The sequence below is a fragment of the Anomalospiza imberbis genome, chromosome 6 (genome assembly GCF_031753505.1).
Source record: "Anomalospiza imberbis isolate Cuckoo-Finch-1a 21T00152 chromosome 6, ASM3175350v1, whole genome shotgun sequence".
Lineage (NCBI taxonomy): Eukaryota > Metazoa > Chordata > Aves > Passeriformes > Viduidae > Anomalospiza > Anomalospiza imberbis.
The window spans coordinates 6,092,807-6,112,197 of record NC_089686.1 but is presented as its reverse complement, the minus strand read 5'-3'; the positions used below and the strand labels follow the sequence as shown (position 1 = coordinate 6,112,197).

General features: G+C 46.9%; 1 protein-coding gene across 2 annotated transcripts in view; it reads right to left on the bottom strand.

Moving 5' to 3' along the window:
- PRKCH (protein kinase C eta) overlaps positions 1-19,391 on the bottom strand; it is a 130,666-nt gene that overhangs the window by 1,387 nt on the left and 109,888 nt on the right. For both annotated transcript variants that reach the window (XM_068192153.1, XM_068192152.1), the window contains exons 11-13: positions 18,367-18,505; positions 17,271-17,459; positions 1,048-1,191 (exon numbers count right to left, since the gene is read on the bottom strand). In XM_068192153.1, the coding sequence (XP_068048254.1) occupies positions 1,048-1,191; positions 17,271-17,459; positions 18,367-18,505 (472 nt within the window). The remainder of the gene's footprint in view (positions 1-1,047; positions 1,192-17,270; positions 17,460-18,366; positions 18,506-19,391) is intronic.

The following is a 19,391-nucleotide window of genomic DNA, read 5'->3' as shown; positions in this document are numbered from 1 at the left end:
AGTGTCTCAGCTGGGTTTTGGGGAGGGGGTGGAGGGCACTCCTCTTAGTGCCAGCCATTAAACTCACACAATACTGAATTACTGGGCCGTGGGAAGACAAATGGCTGGCCTCCAGGTGCTGGATTCCTTGCTGTGTGCCACAGAGTGGGGCCGTTTTGAATGCACACACACAAACTGTGTTCGTGGCACATTTTCATGAGGTGTGTTTTTCCTGCACACAGAGCAAGATATTTTATTGACATTGAGGTCAATAAAATTTATTGACATTGAAGTCTAACATTCCCAGATCCTGCCCAGCTTGTGGCAGACTGAGCAGGCTGCCGTAGCCTTTGATTCAGGCTAAGGGGCCTGAAGATTCTGCTTTTGAGCTGTCACACCTCCCCAAGTACCTGATCCTGCACGCAGTGTTCAGGGAGCAGGACTGGATGGACCACTGCCACTGAGAGCTCGCAGAGCGACCACAGCATGAGACAGGCCACCCCAGGCAATAATTTGAAAGACAAGGAAGCCACAGCAATAACCCTGGACAGGCTGTCCATCAAGAGCAGCGCTCTTCTCTCACACAGCATCCTGAGGGCTGTGTGCCACCACTGGGGACAGGGGCAGCACTGTGTCCTGTGCAGCCTCTCTGCCATTTGAAGCACTCACTGACAGTGGCCTGAGCAGGGAGCACTGTGCTGGGTGCTGAACAGACACAGAGAAACAAGGGAGAGACAGCCCTGCTGTGGAGGGGTAGATGGAGTGAGCAGGATGAGGATTACTTACCCTGTTTTATCTTTGGGGCAAGCCAAAGGGTACTTTAGTGCCTAACCTTCTGCAGCTGCTTTTACAAATCTGCATCTTTTCACTGAGCTGCCTTTGAAAATCCAGCATGGAAGGGAAAAGAGGTGGCTCACCAGGTGGCCAACCAGCAGCCAAGCCAGGGTCAGAGGCCACACTTCCTTTCCTTCACCTCTTTCCTGTCTCACGGGAATAAATCTGCTTACAGAGGCAAAAGAGGAAAAAATCCCGAGGGATCCCTTTCCCCCAGCCCTCCTCCCCACGTACAATGCGGGGCCTGAAGGGGGGCTCCATCTGCCGCCGGTTCAGCAGGTCCCAGTCCAGCTCCTTGAAGTAGGGGTGCCGCAGGATCGCGCTCTCGCCGCCCAGCCCGGGGCTGCCCAGCCGCATCGTGGGGTTCTTCGTCATGAACTGCAAAACAGAAAGGGCTGTTTGTTCCCTCCCATCCGGCACGGCCACGGGAGAGGGACCCATTAGCAGCCACACAAAAGCTTGTCCTCAGCTTTCCTGTTGAACCCAGCTGCTGGCCGGACTTCTCAAGTTCCTCGTAATGGAACCGCGTGCAAGGAACTTGACTCGCTCCCCAGAGGAAGAAGTTGGGGTGTATTTCTCCACGGTCCTTTTGCTTTTGGTGAAATCCTTGATTACCACAGTAAGAAAAAAAAGTTGAATTGCATCATTTGCAATATTACAAATAATGCCCAGTGTGTTTGGTCATTATTTGTTTCTGTATTAATTTCTCAGGAGTACAAGCTTTCTCTCAAACGCCGCCCAGCAGCCAGCCAGGCTTTGGCCTGGAGTCAGTCCTGAGCTGTGCCTTTTTCCTAAACCTCTCCCTGCTGAAGCCCTGCCAGATGCCTACGCTTTCCTTCCTGTCATCTCAGGAAACAGAGGAAAATGGGCAAGGCTCTGGCTTTTAGAGCCCTCTGACCCTGAGCCGAGGGGAGCAGACAGGTGACCATCTCCTCTCTCGCTGCTGAAACGCCAATAAAGGATTTAATTTTGTAACATTTTTATTCTGCTGCCACCAAAAAAGAAATCTCAAATCTCAGCCCAAGTGCCCTGACTTGCCAGGGAGCAATAAGGAAAGCCATACATCACACAGATGGTGTGAGAGGGCCCCGGTGGGTGCGCTTTAGGTCCTGATGAAAATGATGAAGTGTGAGTGCTGTGGATGTTCTTAAAGGGGAGGAGGAGAATCCTTTCCCCAGGAAGGAAAAGAGCCGGTTGGCTTGTTAATTTAGAATTACAGTTCTTGAAAAATCAGTAATAAACAATCTTTCCCCTTCCCCCAAGTATTTCCAATTCACTGGAGAAATCAGGTTATGTTTAAACTGGGAAAATAGCTGCTTTTATTTGCCTATTGAAACAGCAGCATAAAGCAAGCTGCACTCCGGTGGAGGTGTCCAGACGATTTCCTGGAAGATGAAAGAGCATTATGTTTAGCAAACAGCTGAACCAGCCAAAGCAGACAATCGGTCACTGTTTGGGAATGGCCAAGTCTGCTGCATCTCAGCAATGGGGGAATGAAAAGGGGAGGTGCGGCGAGAGACCAACTTCATTCTGACTGCAGGAGCCTTTCACAAGGTACAAACTCTCCTAGGACAAATGGATAAAGGGTCTAGTCATTCCCCATCTAGAGAGAAGGTGGGGAGGAGAAAGATGACTGCCTGATTTACAGAATTCTCCCCAACACCCCATTCTGAGGGGGCTACAGGGACGAAGCAGATGGGGCACCTTTAGCTGACACCTTGCAGCTCACCTTGCACCTTTGGCATCAGCACAAACCCCCCAGCTCTACCCTGACCCCCTGAACCCTTTGAGGTCACGTGCTGCCACAGGACAGTAGAACTGTTTTCCAGCATTCTACCCAACACATCAGTAGAAAGAGCTGCCAGGTGTACCCAGATTTGTAGGAGGATCCACAGGACAGGAATGAATCCGAGGTGGCTGCTGCAGCTGGGCTCTTCCCATGCTCCTCTGGACTCTTCAGCCCCTGGTGATGCAGCATTTCCAGGGTCAGGCCCAAGGACAGGCACAACTTCTCTATCTCCCTAACCCTTCCAGCCTGTTCTTCTCCCTTTCTAGCAGCAGAACTTCAACACAATTTCTTTCCCAAGAGACTGCCCCAACATTTCTGTGGGATAGTGATATCCCCAGGAACAGCTTGGTTTCCAAACAAGAAATGGGTCAAGCCAAAATCTCTGAGAGACCTGGTTCAGGCAAGCCTTTGCAAGCCTTGAACTAGACTTCTTTGTTTTGCAAAACAGACCAGAAACCTCCTGGCAGCCCTGTCTTTCTCTAGAGGTTCATTCTTTGTCCCCACAGATGGATATCTGCACCTCACTAGCTCTTATTTGCATTGCTGGAACACCTAGAAAGCTCAAAAAAGACCAGAGCTTGCTGGTGCTATGAGTTGTATGGACTGAAACATTCCAAAAAGACAAGAAAAAAATGGAGAAAAGATCTGGGAATACATCACATGTCTCCTGGCTCCTGCCCTACTGCCACCTCCATTACACCAGGAACTTTCTGTTAAATGTGGAAAGGGAAAAAATAATCAGGAAAGTAAATAAACTCTGAAAAGGACTGGCAACAAACTTTGCTTGGGTTCCCATTCATGCCCAACCATATAAGACCAAAACCTGAACCCAACTGCCCATTTCCAGACCAGTTCAGAGTCCTGGGATATAAAAGTGTGTTTATATTCCTAATTGCTTGATGTATTCCATGTGATGCCAAAACTGCACCAAGCAAAGAAATTCAATGCAACAAGTGAAGAGCCAATATAAATTCATTCCTGGCTGCTTAAAACACCCTTTTTGTTAGGACAATGAGGATTAGGCAAAGGCCATCCCTTAAGGTGAGCTGTTTTGAGGTCTGAGAAAGTAAAACAACATTCAAACCAAAACTGTTCAAATTCGAGTGGCCAGCTCCGGTTTGTCCATTGGACTCAGAGACTGGGAAACCTCAGCTGGGTAACTCTAGGCACCATCCACCCCACAAAGGAGGCAGGAGAAGAGTGAAGAATTCATTTTCTGCTGGAGCACATTTCCCTGGCTAGCTCCTGAAACCGATGCCAGGTTTCCGCAAGACCCCTCTGAATTATTCCTTGCCTCCAACAGGAATGAGCTGACCTATGGTCAGTGCTGCTGCCTCTCTGGCTATGTAAAAACAGGGCTGAGAAGCACAAGAGGCTTCAGTGACCCCACAGCATCATGAACCACTCTGGAGAGGACTCTCTAAGCCTGTTTCCTAGGTGCTGGAAGCACCCAACACAGGCTAGCAGCACCTTGGAAGTGAGTTATAGACCGTGCACTCTACCAAGAGTATGAACACAATGTGAAGAGGCTCCCCTTCCATGGCAGTCAAACTCACACTTGGTCTGCTTCAGCAAAAATGTGGCACAGGTTGCCCAGAGAATGCCTCATCCCTGGAAGACCTCAAGGTGAGGCTGGATGGGGCTCTGAGCAGCATGGCACATGAAACACAGCCCTGCAGTGTGGGCAGTGCAGCACTGTGCCAGGTTACCCAGCCTGGGGATGCACACACACCTCTGCACCCAGGGGCTGTGATGGAAAACCACAGGCTGCTCCTCCCTCACTTAAAATCTCCTGGTGAATTTTGGAGGTGCCAGATCCATCACAGTCTGGTGAATGGGGTGTGTTTCTGTGGGAAGTGGCTCCAGTCTTTACCTGGGCTGAAAAGCAGGAATGCAAATGATGACTCCAACAGAAACACACTGATGTTCTGCACTGGAACAGCTGCCTGCTTTGAGGTAAGAGGTATATAAAATGACAGAATGAAAATTTTGAAGCCCGCTTGCACTAAAATTAATAACAAAGCCTCTCAAACAGTATTTGAATTCACCAGGAATTATTGCACTGACACAGAAATGATAAATTTTCAGTTTGTGTTGCCCAGTAGGCAGAAAAACCTGAAAGACTCCAATGACCTCTCAAAGGCTCCAAAACCCATGAATCCTGCTTCCTCCCTGCCTAAGGCAGCACTGACATTTCTCTGATGCTGCAGGGCAGCATCTGGCAGACCATCTCCTGCTGCCTCTGCTGTCTGATGGCACTAACAGCAAAGCAAAGTGCTCAAGACTTCTGAAAAACTTAAATTACCAGCTCAGTCTCCATCTCTGAAATGAGTATCTGCAACCCATGCCCCTGTCCTGACCATGTGAGAGGCTCTTGTGCAGCAGGAGGGGTGAAGTGCTGAGACTGCACAGACACTGTCCCCTACACACACAGGGGAAAGATTTTCACAAGTGTAGCTCCTCTTCCCCCTGATCCCCTTGGCTGCACTCAAAAACAGCTGGAAAATGTCTTACAAAGTGTTTGCTGTTCTGGCATTCCTGGGAAGGCCAGAGGTTGACACTTGCTTCACAGGTTTGATAACCCTCAATGTCCTTCCAAGGACAACCTTTCAGTGCAGGTGGTGATAGATGTTCAACAGAAAGCTTTTTGTGGAAAGATGTCATCTCCTAATGCTTAATTATCTCTATTTTTCCACTATAACCATGAATGCAGCACAAACCTCAGCCTCTGGCACACAGATGAAGAAATGAAGAAACACAAAGAAAACAAAAAATTAACAGTAACAACAAGGCAAACCAGAGATGTTCCTGAGCAAAAAGAAACCCAAATCCAAGATGCCTCCCAGCAAAACCAATAACAACGCTATCAAGCTCAAACTTGAACCAGGCTGTCAAGCCCTTGCTCTGTGACCACATCCAGCCATGGGAAATTACCCCATTCCCAGGGTAAGGAGCCCCTTGGGAGCATCCTCAGACTGGGATCCTTTGGGCTACACCAGTTTGCTGAGCAGCAAACTGGAGCAAGGCTCTCTCTGACCTGAGCTAACCCTCCCAGCAGCATCGCAGCCAAAACCAGCAGCTGGCATGAGCCAAAACCATGACTTCACGAGATCATTTGAAAACCTTTAGTGAGAGAAAATGCAGCAAGCCATGACAAGAAATTAAAGGCTGGGTATTAGTCCACAGAGGGCCCGTGAAGTTACAAGGAAAAAATGCTGCTATAGCAGTGCCAACCATTGGGGAAAATCTGTGTCAGCCTTGGGAGCTCAGCCTGCAGCAGGAGAGGGGTGTCTGTGCTGGTCCTCCCCTTCACCCACAGCTCAGACCATGCTGGGAAGGGCTCCAGGACTCCTAGGACAGTGGGCAAGGCTGTGGTGGACTCTTCCAGTGCTGCTCACATGCAGCATTGCAACTTCTGTCTCAAGAGGCTGAGTCTGCAAATCAGTCTAACGGCCTGGGAGTCACTGCAGGGATGTTTGCTCAAACCAGCCACTTCCTTGCATTAATTTCCTTGAATTTACAAGTCTCCTTTCTCAATACTGGAATCCCTGATTTGTTTTACGTAGCTGATTATGTGTTATTTGCATCAGGACAATTAATTTCATGAGTAATATCACAGATTACGTGAGATTGCATCATGTTCTAGGGAAACATTAACAAGCCTCAATCCTGTCACAGGAGTGCTGCACTTCAGGAAGAGAAATACAACTTTCTGCTCAGCAAGTCCCTTCACACTGTCAGCCATCTGGACAAGAAAGAAATCATTCTCTCTTGTACTAAAGAACCTTTTAGACACACCAGTTTCCACCAGGTCTCTGGTGTATTTACCCTGTAAGAGAAATCCTATGTCCCAGCAGTTTATCTTTCAAACACAAGCACACAGCAGAGAGGGAGGATATTCCCAAACATACAGGCAGGGAACAGAGACCAAGGAAAATTCATCATTTTGCTTTGCCAGGAGCCCAAGGGTAGCCTGTCGCAGATAGGATGGCAGTACCTCAGTGTCACCTCCTCTGCGTCACACCCCGTGCCTCACAGGGCCCCTACTCCAATTGTGGCACTGTAATAGTCAAGTCAGACTGTTAAAGGATTGGAATATTTCCCTGGTTATGGTTTTAAAATTTGCCTGTTGGTGTTTCTCCCATGTTGGTACCAAAGTAAAGAGCAGCAGCACAGGAGATTAATGCCCCACAATCTCCCCCCCAGTAATGAGGGAGAGCAGGAGATCAGAGATACCCAAGGTACTTCTCTTCATTAAGATTCATGAGCTAAACTAACAGGGCAGAAATTAACTGGAAAGGAAATAAGATTTCTCAAAGATCCATTTGATCTGAGACAAAAGGGAATCATTATATAAATAGAGCAATTACTCTAATTAAGGCTTCCCTACATGAATCTCTCAACTGAATGCTGCAGTTGCTGAAAACAGTTTGGCTGCCTATTATGTAAGGCAAAAAAACTCACGGTCTGGGGTGTCATTAGCCCTCAAACAAAAAGGAAGAAAGATGGTTCTGTGGTTCTGTCTGTTAATGCTTGTATTATTTTTAATGACTGGAAGCCAAGAATCTTTCTTTTCTTTTTTTTTTTTTAATACAAAGCTGCTCATTTCGAGCCGGAATTGTCTTTCACTCTCTTGGGCAAAGCTCCCATCAGCCTCCATCCCAGTCCTGCCAGGTGATGCTCACAAATGTGCCTTATTTCCCCAAGCAACAGCAATCCAGGCCTTGGACACACAAGTAGGTTACAAGAGGTGAGGGAGGCAGCACAGCCCAGTTTCACTAAAAGGTGTGGTCAGAGAGCTGCCCCATGGAAGTCCTTGTACTTAGGGCAGCTCAGCCAGTGCCTGGTTGTGGCTGTGAGCCAGGCACTTGGAAGCTGGAATCCTCCTGACCTTCCCTGAGTGCTGCTGAGAGCAGGCCTGGAGTCACCGTGGCGCTCTCAAATGCCACCTCTGTCTCATCTGGGGATTTGCCCTGACTGCAGACATCAGAGGCCACAGGGTGTTTCTGCTCCTCTCCTGCACACAGAAGGATCAATTGCTGGAAGCCCTGATTGCTACCAGTGCAATTCATGGAGGTGCGGAGGCAGGATGTGACCCCAAGGGCGTGGGTACCCCCACACTGCAGTCCTGGCTACGCAGAACTGGGAGCAGGTGAAATCCTTCAGTGCAGAGAAGGTCCAGCCAGCACAGTGCCAGGGTTCAGAAGTACAAGGCTGCCCTGAAAGCATTTGAAGGAGAGGGGGGAGGAAGAGACAGAGTGTGAAATATCTGTTATCTCCTTTTCCAGATAAAAAGGGGAAGGGAGGTAAAAATAAGTCTTCAGCTCAGCTCCCTAAAAGCCAGAAGAATGTAACAATAAGCATGACAGAAGTCACATGTCCAATGTGCTGGCCCCAGGCAAGAAGGACAAAATGTCAGTGCAGTGGGTATTAAGCAGATAAATTTGATCTCACCTTCCTCTGGTGCAGAAATGACTGCTCGATGCTGCCCAGACAGAGCTCAAGGGAACAAGAAGGATTCACTGGATTGCAAACAGTGCTGAGCAAGAGAACAGCAAAATAGACCAAGGTGGACTGACTGGCAAAATAAACCCAGGTGGACAGAGCATCTCCCATGTGGGACAGACACATCTGGCTCCAGATCTCCCAGTGGTGTAAACTGATGAGACTTTGCTGACTACCACAATGAAATGCTGTCTGAATAGCTACAAACTTCCTCCTCACTGTGCTAAAATCTACCAGTTTCCTTGCCTCTCCCCTCTCATCAACAACAAACTCATCAACACTAAAGTAGAATAAAAAGGCCACAAGTATCAAGTGCATTGGCCCCTGAGGATAACTACTGATTTTTGACACTTCTGCTTTTGGTACTTCTGTAATAAGTAATAATAAGTAGACACTAACTTCAGTCATTGGCTATATGGAGTATTTGACAAAGATTTTAGTCAGGATAACACCCCAGAAAGCTGTGCTTTCAGAAGTGAGGAGTCACCCCCACAGGCATCACCAGCTGCAGGGGCTGCTCAGACAACATCAAAATCCTGCTGCTGGTTTTCAATTACCACAGTCAGGCTACAGGTGCAGCTTGGGGATATGCAGGTCCATTACTAAATCAATACATCAATCAGAGTAGCACAAACATGAAGGCAAAATGAGCATCACACTTATTAACAGACTGGGAGCATGATCCCACTCTCATTTTAAGCAGGAGTAAAATCCTCCTTGGGTTGCAGGGGAAAACAATTAATCCTTTTCTGATAGTCCTGTCAAGAGGAACTGGGAATCTGTCACAAAACCCTGGGTGGTCTATTTACATAGGGTCAAGTACAAAGGGGACTAAAGTGTCCTGAACAAACCTGTAAAGTCCAATAAAGAAAAAAAATACTTCAAAGAAGCTTTTTTTGTAGTCCTGGTTATATTTCAATTCTTTTAATTTTAAAGTTCCTGAGGAGACACAGCATGTCATAAAGTTCAAAGCTGGAGGGATGAGAAAGACCTAAAGCCCTGGACAGCTCAGTCAGTCAGAGTTTTGCTACCTCTATCACAGTGTGAAGACCTCCCAGTTAGATGGACTGGCCCCTTCTGCCAGGGGCTGCACAGCCAGAGCTGGCCCCATCACACAGCAATCATTCCCAAACCCAGGCTGGACCCAGGTTCTCAAAGGAATCCTTAGGATTTGCCCCAAGACTGGATTTTAATGGACTTCACCAAACCCCTTTTGTGGGTCTTCAATATCAGTTTAGATACAGCAGAACTGAGGAAGGAGCCTGGGCCACAAGTCTTAGGCTCAGACATGGGAATTGCTCCTTCCTGAGCACCAGGCAGTAAGGAGGTAAAAAAAGATGGGGAAGACAATGTTGGCACTATGAATACACCTCCACCTTCCCCCATCCCTGGCAGGAAAGAGGAGGATGAGTCACACTTGATGTTACAATAGGCTGCTTCGGGAGCTTTTTCTGAAGTAAATCTGAGCTTGCACGCTGCTGACTTAAACGAGAAGCTAATTTCAGCCTGTTGGAAAGGGAATGGTAAAAGACCTAATGACTACTTCAAGATTAATTTGGCCTGGGCAAGCTCTATACAGATATCTGTAGTTTTCTTTCAGAGTGAATTATTCAGAAGCATGGGACTATCACTGTGGGGAAGAGAAGCACTTCAGAAAAAGGTGTGATCAATCAACAGAAGAGATTAAAATCACTGGGGAAAGCTGTTTGCTGCTTAAGAATTAGGAGGGAAAGAGTAAGAGACAGCAGGTTACAGATATGTATGTAGAAGCTCAGGCAGAAGAGGTAAGAAGGCAACCTGTGGTGGGGCACAGCCCTGTCACCTCACCACGGTGTGTTAATAGCAGAAATGGTCTAGGCAAGAGATCATTCAAAACTGCAGAGTTCCTCCCCAGCTGGAAACAACAGGCTCCAGAGCCCTGCTTTTGCAGCAGTGGTTGTGGAGCCAACCAGGAAATGCAAGATGAAAGCATTTCTGAAAAACAAAATAAAGGAAAAATGTGTACACAGATCCAGCACGGAGCTTCACAGAGAGATTTAAATATCAGCCTCATGCTGAAAGCCAAAGCTTAATCAAATTGTGCAAGAGAATTTATGGAGACTGCCAACTCTGAAGAGATGCCAAGGAGAATAATTTATTGGCACTGGAAGGCACTTTTAATATCTATCTGCCTTTGTTAGCAGGCTCCTCAGCTCTGAGGATAAAGAAACGAGCTCATCCAGCTCCCTCTTTGATTTCAGTGGGTCCACCATCGTGCTGTCCCTTTTCCTTTTGAACTTTGCCTAAAAAATACATCTGGTTCATTCAGAAATAAGTTCATTCTGTCTATTCCAGCACTGAATGTGAAACAGATTATCTGCCTTTTTCTGTCACTTGGAAAGGAAGAACCTGGCTCAGATCTGCAGGATACAAATGCAAAGGGGAGACACAACTTGAGCAGTGACACAAGGGCACCATCAGCATCTGGCTGCCTCTTTTCACTCCTAGGAGGCATTCAGGAGAGGGCTGGGGAGCACAAACACTGGGGGTTGTTTACAAGTTTACAAGTTTACAAAGGGGCCAAAGTGACTGCCCAGGGCTTAGGGAAAAGGTGAGGCATGAAGGCAGCAGAAAGCACAGATGTCACAATGAGTGATGTGCTGAGGGAGGAGGCAGACACCCCCGTGGCATCTGAGCTGGTGACAGCTACTTCTGACCTCCCCCTATCCAGAGGTGCTTGACCCCAAACAACTGCAGAATATGAACAGAATAAACTTCTCCAAAGTCCAGAGAACCTCACCCTCCTGCTGATGTCAGGGGCGAGCAGCTGCAGCAAGTAGGCAGCTGGGATCATCCACACCTCTCCTGAATTCAGACATCCTCGTCAGCAATTTGGAAACAGCCCTTTCCCCTCCACTCCTCTGTCACAGCAGACTGTGTGCTTTGATTACATTAAAAAATCTGCCTCTAAGTCTTTCTGCTGGAAGAGCTCCATCCCTTTGCCTCCTCTCCTCATCAAGGCATTTTCAATTTGCCCACAGTGGTGGGGCCAGTCTGGTTCAGCACAGAGCATTCACCATCCACAAAGCCCTTCTGAAAATAAGGGGTCCTCACTGAGGGTTTGGGCACTCAGGGTGGCACCCTTAGGGTGGGCAGTTCACTTTGCTTTCTCTCCCTTAGTAAGGCCTGGATGATGTGTCCCAGGGAATTTTCTTTTTTATCTGTATGTGGACACTTCCAGTATTAAAACGGAGCTTATAAAAAAGAGGGAGAAGGACTTTTTACACAGGCAGATAGGGACAAGGGGAACAGTTTTAAACTGAGAGAAGAGATATAGATGAGATATAAGGAAGAAATTCTTGGCCATGGGGTGGTGAGGCACTGGCACAGATTGTCCAGAGAAGCTGTGAATTATCCCTGAAGTGTTCAAGGCCAGGTTGGGTGGGGCTTGGAGCAACGTGGTCGGGCAGAAGGTGTCCCTGCTCATGGCAGGGGGTTGAAACTAGATGGTGTTTAAAGTCCCTTCCAACCCAAACCATTCTGTGATCTCTCCACTCTTTTCTTCTCAGCCCCCATTATGGTAAGTGCCTGCACAGCCTGAATCTCCAGGGGCTCTGCTGGAGCTGTTATTTTGCATCCAGCCAAACTGGACTGCCCTGTGCACTGGCCATGTGGGACACGAGTAGCTCCTCAGTATTTCTTTGGAATGACAACTTGTACTCCCCAGGGAGTCCTGGATTCAACTCACACACACAAACATAGCAATAAAATTTATCTCACTTTATCATCACTTAGGATTCCTGAAAAATGATGGGAAACACTGCTCCTTTTCATCACAAGGAGGGACAGAGGAAGGTACCCTTCAAATACAGTTTTTCCTCACCTAGTGTCAGCTGCAAATTTAGGGAAGAAGAAAATCATACACATACACACACTTTCCTGACTTCCACCAAACTTATTTATATGTATGCACATGGGTACACATAGGAAATCTCAGCTCCCTCACCTTGTGGTCTGACAGCCAGAAACAAGTCCATAAAACACAGGTCATCAGAGCAGGACCCTGCTCCTGCTGACCCACAAAGCACCATTACTGCTGCAGCTGAGTCTGCAGCACCACTTCCAGACAGGACAGCCTCCTGGAGTTAACCTGACAGTGCAAAGGGGATTTTACACAATTCTGCAAGAACAAAGTCTCAGTGGTGTCTGGAGGTGGGAGAGGAACTCAGTGACACAAAGCAGGAAAGAGTTCACTCAACCAGACCATTTGCCTTTTGAGTCACTTCCAGGCTGCTGTTCTCTAGAAACACAGCTCAGGTTTTACTTTTGCATCCTTGGCACTGTAGTGCTGATGCAATTTTTCTCATGCTTGCCCTCAGCCAAGCTCCCACACTTTCCCACCCCTCTCACTCTTCACACCAGTCCAGGGGCATTTGGGCACCCCGGTGCCGTTCCACCTGTGCTGAGAGAGAGCAGAGGCTGCTAAAACCACAGCCAATTTCCTCTGCACCTTCTTCTTTTCTTGTCTGGTGTTTATTTTTCACATAAAACCCACTTGGAGGTGGATGTAACCACTTCTGCCCACTCTCTTAACTCCAGTAGGGTTTTTCTCAAAATGCACGCCTTTAACCAGCTGGAGGAAGAACAGGCTTTAGTCTCATTTGTGTCCCCAGAACATAAAGCTACAGGCAAGGCTGCCTAAGCCTCACTTTTGGAGGGAGCATTTCAGCTAGGCCAGAAGCGTTTCAGAGCTCTCATTAGGATTGGGGGTTAGCATAAAAATGCCAAGAGACATCCTTGGCTTTAGCAAACTCAGCTGTGACAGGAGTTTGGAAACCCAGGGTGCAGAAGGCAGAGCAGTACTAACACTTCCCTAGGGAGATGCTGCTTTCCAGCCCCTGCTGTTACCAGGCTCTGAGGGTGAAAACTTCTAAGCTGCACTTGCTCATCCAAATTTCCAAGCCTTTGGGCCAAGCATTGCTACTTGAGATCACCAGTCCATGGAGTGACTCAATAGGCTTAGCCCTTCTCTCCTCATCTGAAACCACGCTCAGAAAGGAAAATCCCTGCAGTTTTCCCAGGGAATTTGCTTCCCATTACACCATCGACTTCTGATTTTCAGTGTGCCCCTCCATTCTCCCCTCAAACTAAGCTGCCTGTGAGCCAGGCAGGGTGGCTGAATTGCATTTGAGAAAGGCAAGCATGAAGTGAGTGAAACACGCTGCCAAAAACCCACCCTGCTTATGGGAAGCAAGAGGATTGTATTTCATTTTGCAGTTCACTCAGCTCAATCCCAAAGCTTCAGGCTGCCTGGAAAGCTACCCTCTCTGCTCCAGCACTTACTGGTGGTGACAATTAACAAACTCAGAATATTGATATGCTGCAACAAAGTAATCTCTAGCTGCACTCTCCCTGTAAGAGATTTGGTGCAGCAGTCTCTGCTCTCTGCGCGCTCACACAGTTTCCCCATGATCAGACCCTGGTGACTGCTCTGTCAGCTGATGGCAGAGTATTTGAAATAATTTATTTGACACACCCAAACACAATAGCTCCTTGTAACTGCCATGAACTCCTTGTAACTGCATTCAGGTAGGGCAATGGAGAAATTAGGAATTAAAATCAAAGCAAAACTTATGCCTAGAATAAGCTGAACCGGTCTGAATCCATTCAGCAGCAATTCTCCTCTCCTGCACTTTTATTACTCCTACAAGCAAATCCATGCCCAGTTTGACTTGCTCACACAAGCAGAGGAGAGCTCAGTTTGAGTCCTCTCCTCCTGGCTTCAAGCATCCGTACCTGAATTCCCCAGTGACACATTCTGACACAGCAGAGTACACAAGTGAGATGTTCAACTTTCCTTCTCTGGGAATACTGACTCTATCAAACCTTGCTGATTTACCTCTGTCCTACTCCCTTCCCCAGCCCTCCAGAGGAAATTTCAAGGACAAAAAAAAAAAAAAAAAAAAAAAAAAAAAAAAAAAAAAAAGAAAGGGAAACTGATAAAAACTTGTTTTCAGGAGCATAAATATTTCCTCTTTCAATTCTATACAAAGTCCCAGGGCATTGAGGTCAGTTTTGTTTTCCTTGGTACCAGTGTTCACAAACCCTCCAGGAACACCCAGTGACGTAAGTGAGGTCCTAAGAACGTAGTTTTGTTATTATCAAGAAACTGCAGAAATGAACAGGGTGCAATCTTCAGAAATCATGTGGTTTCTGATGGGGGGAAATTGGTGAAATGCAATTACGCAAAATGAAAGCCAAACGAGGCAAAAGCATCTGTGAAATGAGTATCAAAAGTCACCATCCTCGTTTAAAATGAAGCTCTTCACAAAGGCAAATGAATCCAGTGCTTTCTAAACCTAGACATATCTATTTGTAGAGCATCACTAAGCACCTGTACCAAAGTACACCTAAGAATTTGATTTTCATTTCAGAGCTTTGTACCATTCAAACTCGGTGAATTCTCACTAGTCCTGTTCGAGGTTAGAGACCAGAACTTTTAGTGAGGGGATAATCCAGTTACTAAGGCTACTAAGGCCTTAGCCTGCAATACAAGAGAATCCAGGTTTAATTCCCTGATCTTACACGGGCTTCCCATGCCATGTAATTAATTACAGTCACTTATGTCACTGAAGTAGTTGGATGCTGATTTTCCAGAGTTCTTAGCATCATGGTTAGAAAGCACTGTCACAGCTCCAAATCAGAGAGCTCAAGTGCATGTTTTGTTGGAGAAAAACAAAACAGCTATTAGAAGATGCTCATTTAGTCATAATGCTGCATCTAAGAGAAATATTAGCATCAAAAGTGTGTATAAAAGAAAATCTACACATTTAGCAGCTAGAAAATTTACTGTTTTTCTCAAAAAAAAACCAGGTTTACCATTCTGTGTTATACTTACACCTAAAATACTGATTAAACATTATCAAAAATGTAATGAAAAATGTAATACCTCAGCAGTAACAACATTTGTTATCATTCAAAAGAAATCAAAGTGTCTGTGTGTGTGGCTTCCGTTTTAATCTAGAGCCCCAGACAATCTCTTGACAGGATGTTTCCTTCCCATTAAAGCCATCATGCTCTGATGCTTCTTTAGAACTCAGTGTAAGAAGGAAAGGAGGAAAGAAGGAGCTCTTCCAGCGAACAGCTCTTGGCCCAAAAGCAGCTACTGTGAAGCTGCAGAAATTCAGCCTGTAGGCAGCTATCACCAGTGCTGTGAAATAAGATGCAACAATCATCTCCAGGCAGCAGCCACCCAGGGAGCAGAAACACTGAGGAGGTGAAGGTCCAGTGAACACCTCACTTGTCAATTCCCACTAGTTAATCCCCAGGACTCCCGGTGAATGCCCCAAAATCCAGCCTTTTTCCCCAGAGCAGATACAGTGTAGTGCTTCTCTTGAGCAGTGCATGTGCATTTCGAAGAGGCAGCTGTGATTTCATTTGTTTGTCACCAGCAACACATAATACAGAGACAAGCATAATACAAGTTTTTCAGGCAAGGAACCAGCAGTTACTGAGCTGACTGGGTTTTGGAGATGCTCAATGTTTTCTATTTAAATTCTCAGCTCCCTGCTCAATTCTGGCCCTCTTCCCTCCAGTGCCCCTCATCAAGTTTCTTGTCTATTAATCACAGAAGGGACCTTACGCTGTTAAAATCTGGGCTGTGAACACAAACTAGAACAGCCTGAGGTGACTGCAGCTTGCATTGGCTGTTTCTGGCAGGCCATATCAGCATGAGGAAAACACTCATTTCATCAAGAAGCTAAAACACAAATCATATTTTATTACACCCTGAGATTCCTGTTATGACAAGCATCTACATGAGCACATTTTACCTCCGTCTCATAATTATGCAATATACCTGCAACAAATCCACTCCTCTAGTGCTTGTCTCCGCAGAAGAGGAATTGGTACTTAAGAGGTACTTAGAGTCCTAGTTCAACGACATAAACACTGCTCCAGAAGCTCCAATGAGTCTGAAGTTCATGTTTATATTTAAAATATGTAGCGAGTTATTTCCAAAACCCAAGAGGGCCTCCAGCATCACAAACAATCAATTCTGAACACAACCTGTGATTTCAAAGCTCCTCTTACTCCTCCAGGAGTGGATATTATTGTCAGCTGACTTCGGTGAAATTTATCGGATGTATTTTCAGCTATAGGAAGCAGTTGCTTGACTCACAACAGAAACCCTTCAGCAGAAAACTTCCACATTTTCGCAACTAAAAACTCTCCTCTTTCCCTCAAATGGTCCCATCACTGACTACCCCATTTCTCTGGGCCAGTGCTCCATGAGTTTCTATAAATTACTGCCTTATCCTATTATTTCTTAGATCCTCTATTACCATAATACTTACTGGTATCCACACTTAAATGCATCTTTGTCCACAGTGCTTTCTCAAGAAAAGGCAATAATGTGAACCTTCTCCTTCCAAAAGGTTCTTAGAGATATTTGGTGATGTGATGAGGGCCAGGAAGAAGTCAGTAGCAGAACAGTCAAGTTAGGTCTCCCAGTTCACAGTTTAACACTCTTGTCATAAATCACCTTTTGATTCCTTACAGGCAGGCAGTTCCAGTGCATTAGGCTTACACACAGCCCAAAATCTTAAAAGCTTAGTTCCCATGTCACAGGCAAATATGTGAGGCATGTGGGTAAAGAACTCATGGAAAAAGTTGGGAACACATGGCAGGACAAGGACAGAGTGTCACCAGCAACAGCTCTCCTCAGACTTTTTGCTGTTTCTTTTCCTCCCAAACACACAAAAATCAAAGCCCTGTCTTTGCATGCAGATAGGCAGCAACCCTGGGGGACGTTGGCATTACCAGAGAGGATTATCAGGAAGCCTTCACTTCTTGGCCATATAGTTCCTACTGATTAAACCCTGTGTTTACCTGCTGCTTCTGCTCTGGGAGATGACCACACACTGTCAATCATTAAGCAAGCAGGGGAATGCCCAGACACACAGACAGGCTCACGCTCCACTTGCCAAATTGGCTACTAAACTGTGCAAACACACCTAAGTGTGGCAGGATGTTCTTTCTGTTTACCCTTCAATCCGAGATAAGAAGAGGGTCAGGGTCAGACTCTCACGCGATTTCTACGTGCCAATACCCCGGCCCTGCTCTCTTTTGCTGGAATTAGGCTGGAGAAAGTTAGGACAGAGAGCATACAGCCAAAGGAACTCACTGCTTTGAGGATTGCCACTGCATCCTGCTGGAGCCACGTCGGGTAGACAACTTCATCATTCAGAATGGCCTCAAAGAGGTCGTCCTCGTTCTCGGCCTCGAAGGGCGCGTGGCCGCACAGCATCTCGTAGAGCAGCACTCCCATGGCCCACCAGTCCACATCAGGGCCATACAGCATCTCCTGCAGGATCTGCAGCACAGGGTGGAAAGAAACACCAGCCTTGAAGCTTCATATGGGAGCAAGGGAGGAAAGAAGGATTTGGAAATGGTAACACAGAAGTTCTTGCTAACAGCGCTCTCTGTTAGGATGTCCAGGAACATGAGGTGATCTCACTCTGGGAACCCCCAGATCAGCACAAAGGTACATCAGGTGCTTTAAGCACGGGCTGAATTAGCTTGGCTGGGTCACCTGGGAAGCAAGGCCTTAGAATGATGCTGGGGCTGAGCTGGAGGAGAAGGGGCACTCCAGCAAAACTGGCTGAGCTCAGAAGCAGCTGAGCAGCCACGTGTGTGAGCTGACATCACCTCCTCCTTGCCCTTGGGAAGAAAACACCTACCTGACTCCTACAGCAAGGCTTTCAGCTGGACAGGAGAAGCAGTGTCAGTGTGGGAGAATGGTGCAAACATCAACCACAGACAGAATTTCAATTGTGTTGAAGGATGTGAAACCTTGTCGGAACATCTGGCAGCATCTGCAGGGCAGCTGTTCCTTAAAGAGGTGTTTATTAATTTTGTAGTGAGACTGGGGAATGACAGGGAGTGTGAGGAGGTAGAAAAAGGAACTGTGTAACGAAGGAGAATTCGATCTTTCAAATGAAGCTGGGGCAGCATCTGTATGTGCCTCTCAAGATTTCTGCAACTCTATTTCCATTTTTCACCTCACATTTTCTAGAGAAAAATATAGGCTTATTTTGGTGTATACAGCAGCCTGAAGATTTACTCATCCTTTACTTCACAAGGGGCTGATAATACATCTAAGGAGGAAACCTTGAGCTCAGCAATCAAATAAGGCAAAGCCAAAGACACTGGCAGTTCCAAAGCTAACCTACACTTTTCACATGGTGGCCATTTTCCTGACCAAAGAAAGGTTTCCTCACCTCTGGAGCAATGTAGTCTGGCGTGCCACAGAAGGTGGCTGTGGTGATGCCATCGTGAATGCCCTCTTTGCACATTCCAAAGTCTGCCAGCTTGCAGTGCCCCTCGTAGTCCAGCAGCACGTTGTCCAGCTTCAAGTCCCTAAAATGAGAATCATTCAGAGTCACTGCGTGCTTGGAGCAGCCCCACACAGAAGCAGAAACCATCCCAGGCCTCAGAAGCTCAACCTGCAACCTGGACAAACTTCATCATCATCATAAAAAAAACAAAAGTCATGCAGGAGAGGTTTTCTTTTGCTTCATCTCTTACAAAAGGGAATGAGGAAGAAGCATCATTCTGCCAGTGCCATTTAATGCTGCAGGAGTTTGCCCACATGGGTTTCCAAACACACCACAAACCTGGCTGGCAAGGCTCCTGCTCGTTTAGCTCTGAGACTCACTGGAGCAGAGGTTGCCAGAGCTGTCAGATTGTGTAAGGATATTGATGCAGCAAAATGCTGCACACAGGCTGCACTCTGATTCAGCCAAGCTGCACTGGAGCAGACACTGGAGCTGGGGAGCACAGCAAGGCCTCTGCAGAGGGTAAACACCTTCCCTGCTCTCCTGAGGTCCTGGGGCTTCAGTCCTTGTTATCAGCCTGACTGATATACCCCATCTGGAGCATCATCCAAGCTGAGAAGAGAAGAAACTCCCTACTGACATCACACCACATGGGCAGGGGGAATCTTCGGGCAGCACAGGATGTCTCCATCATAAGGCAAACTCTTATAGTCCTCCCAGCTGTACCAATTCCAGCAGTGCACTAATACAAGCAGTGAACATCCCCCATAGCCCTCACTGGAGTGGGGACCTCCTTGTCACTGTCACAAGAGACCTGCAGCCCAACAAGCTGCAGGGGGACACATTTTCCAGTACATCACCTCTAACAGCCGGGGAGCTCCTCAAGGAAAGCAGAGCTGCCAAAATGACAGAGCCTTAACAAAGCTTATCAGCTGGCCTGACCTTGAGATTGCCCATGGGAATAGCCT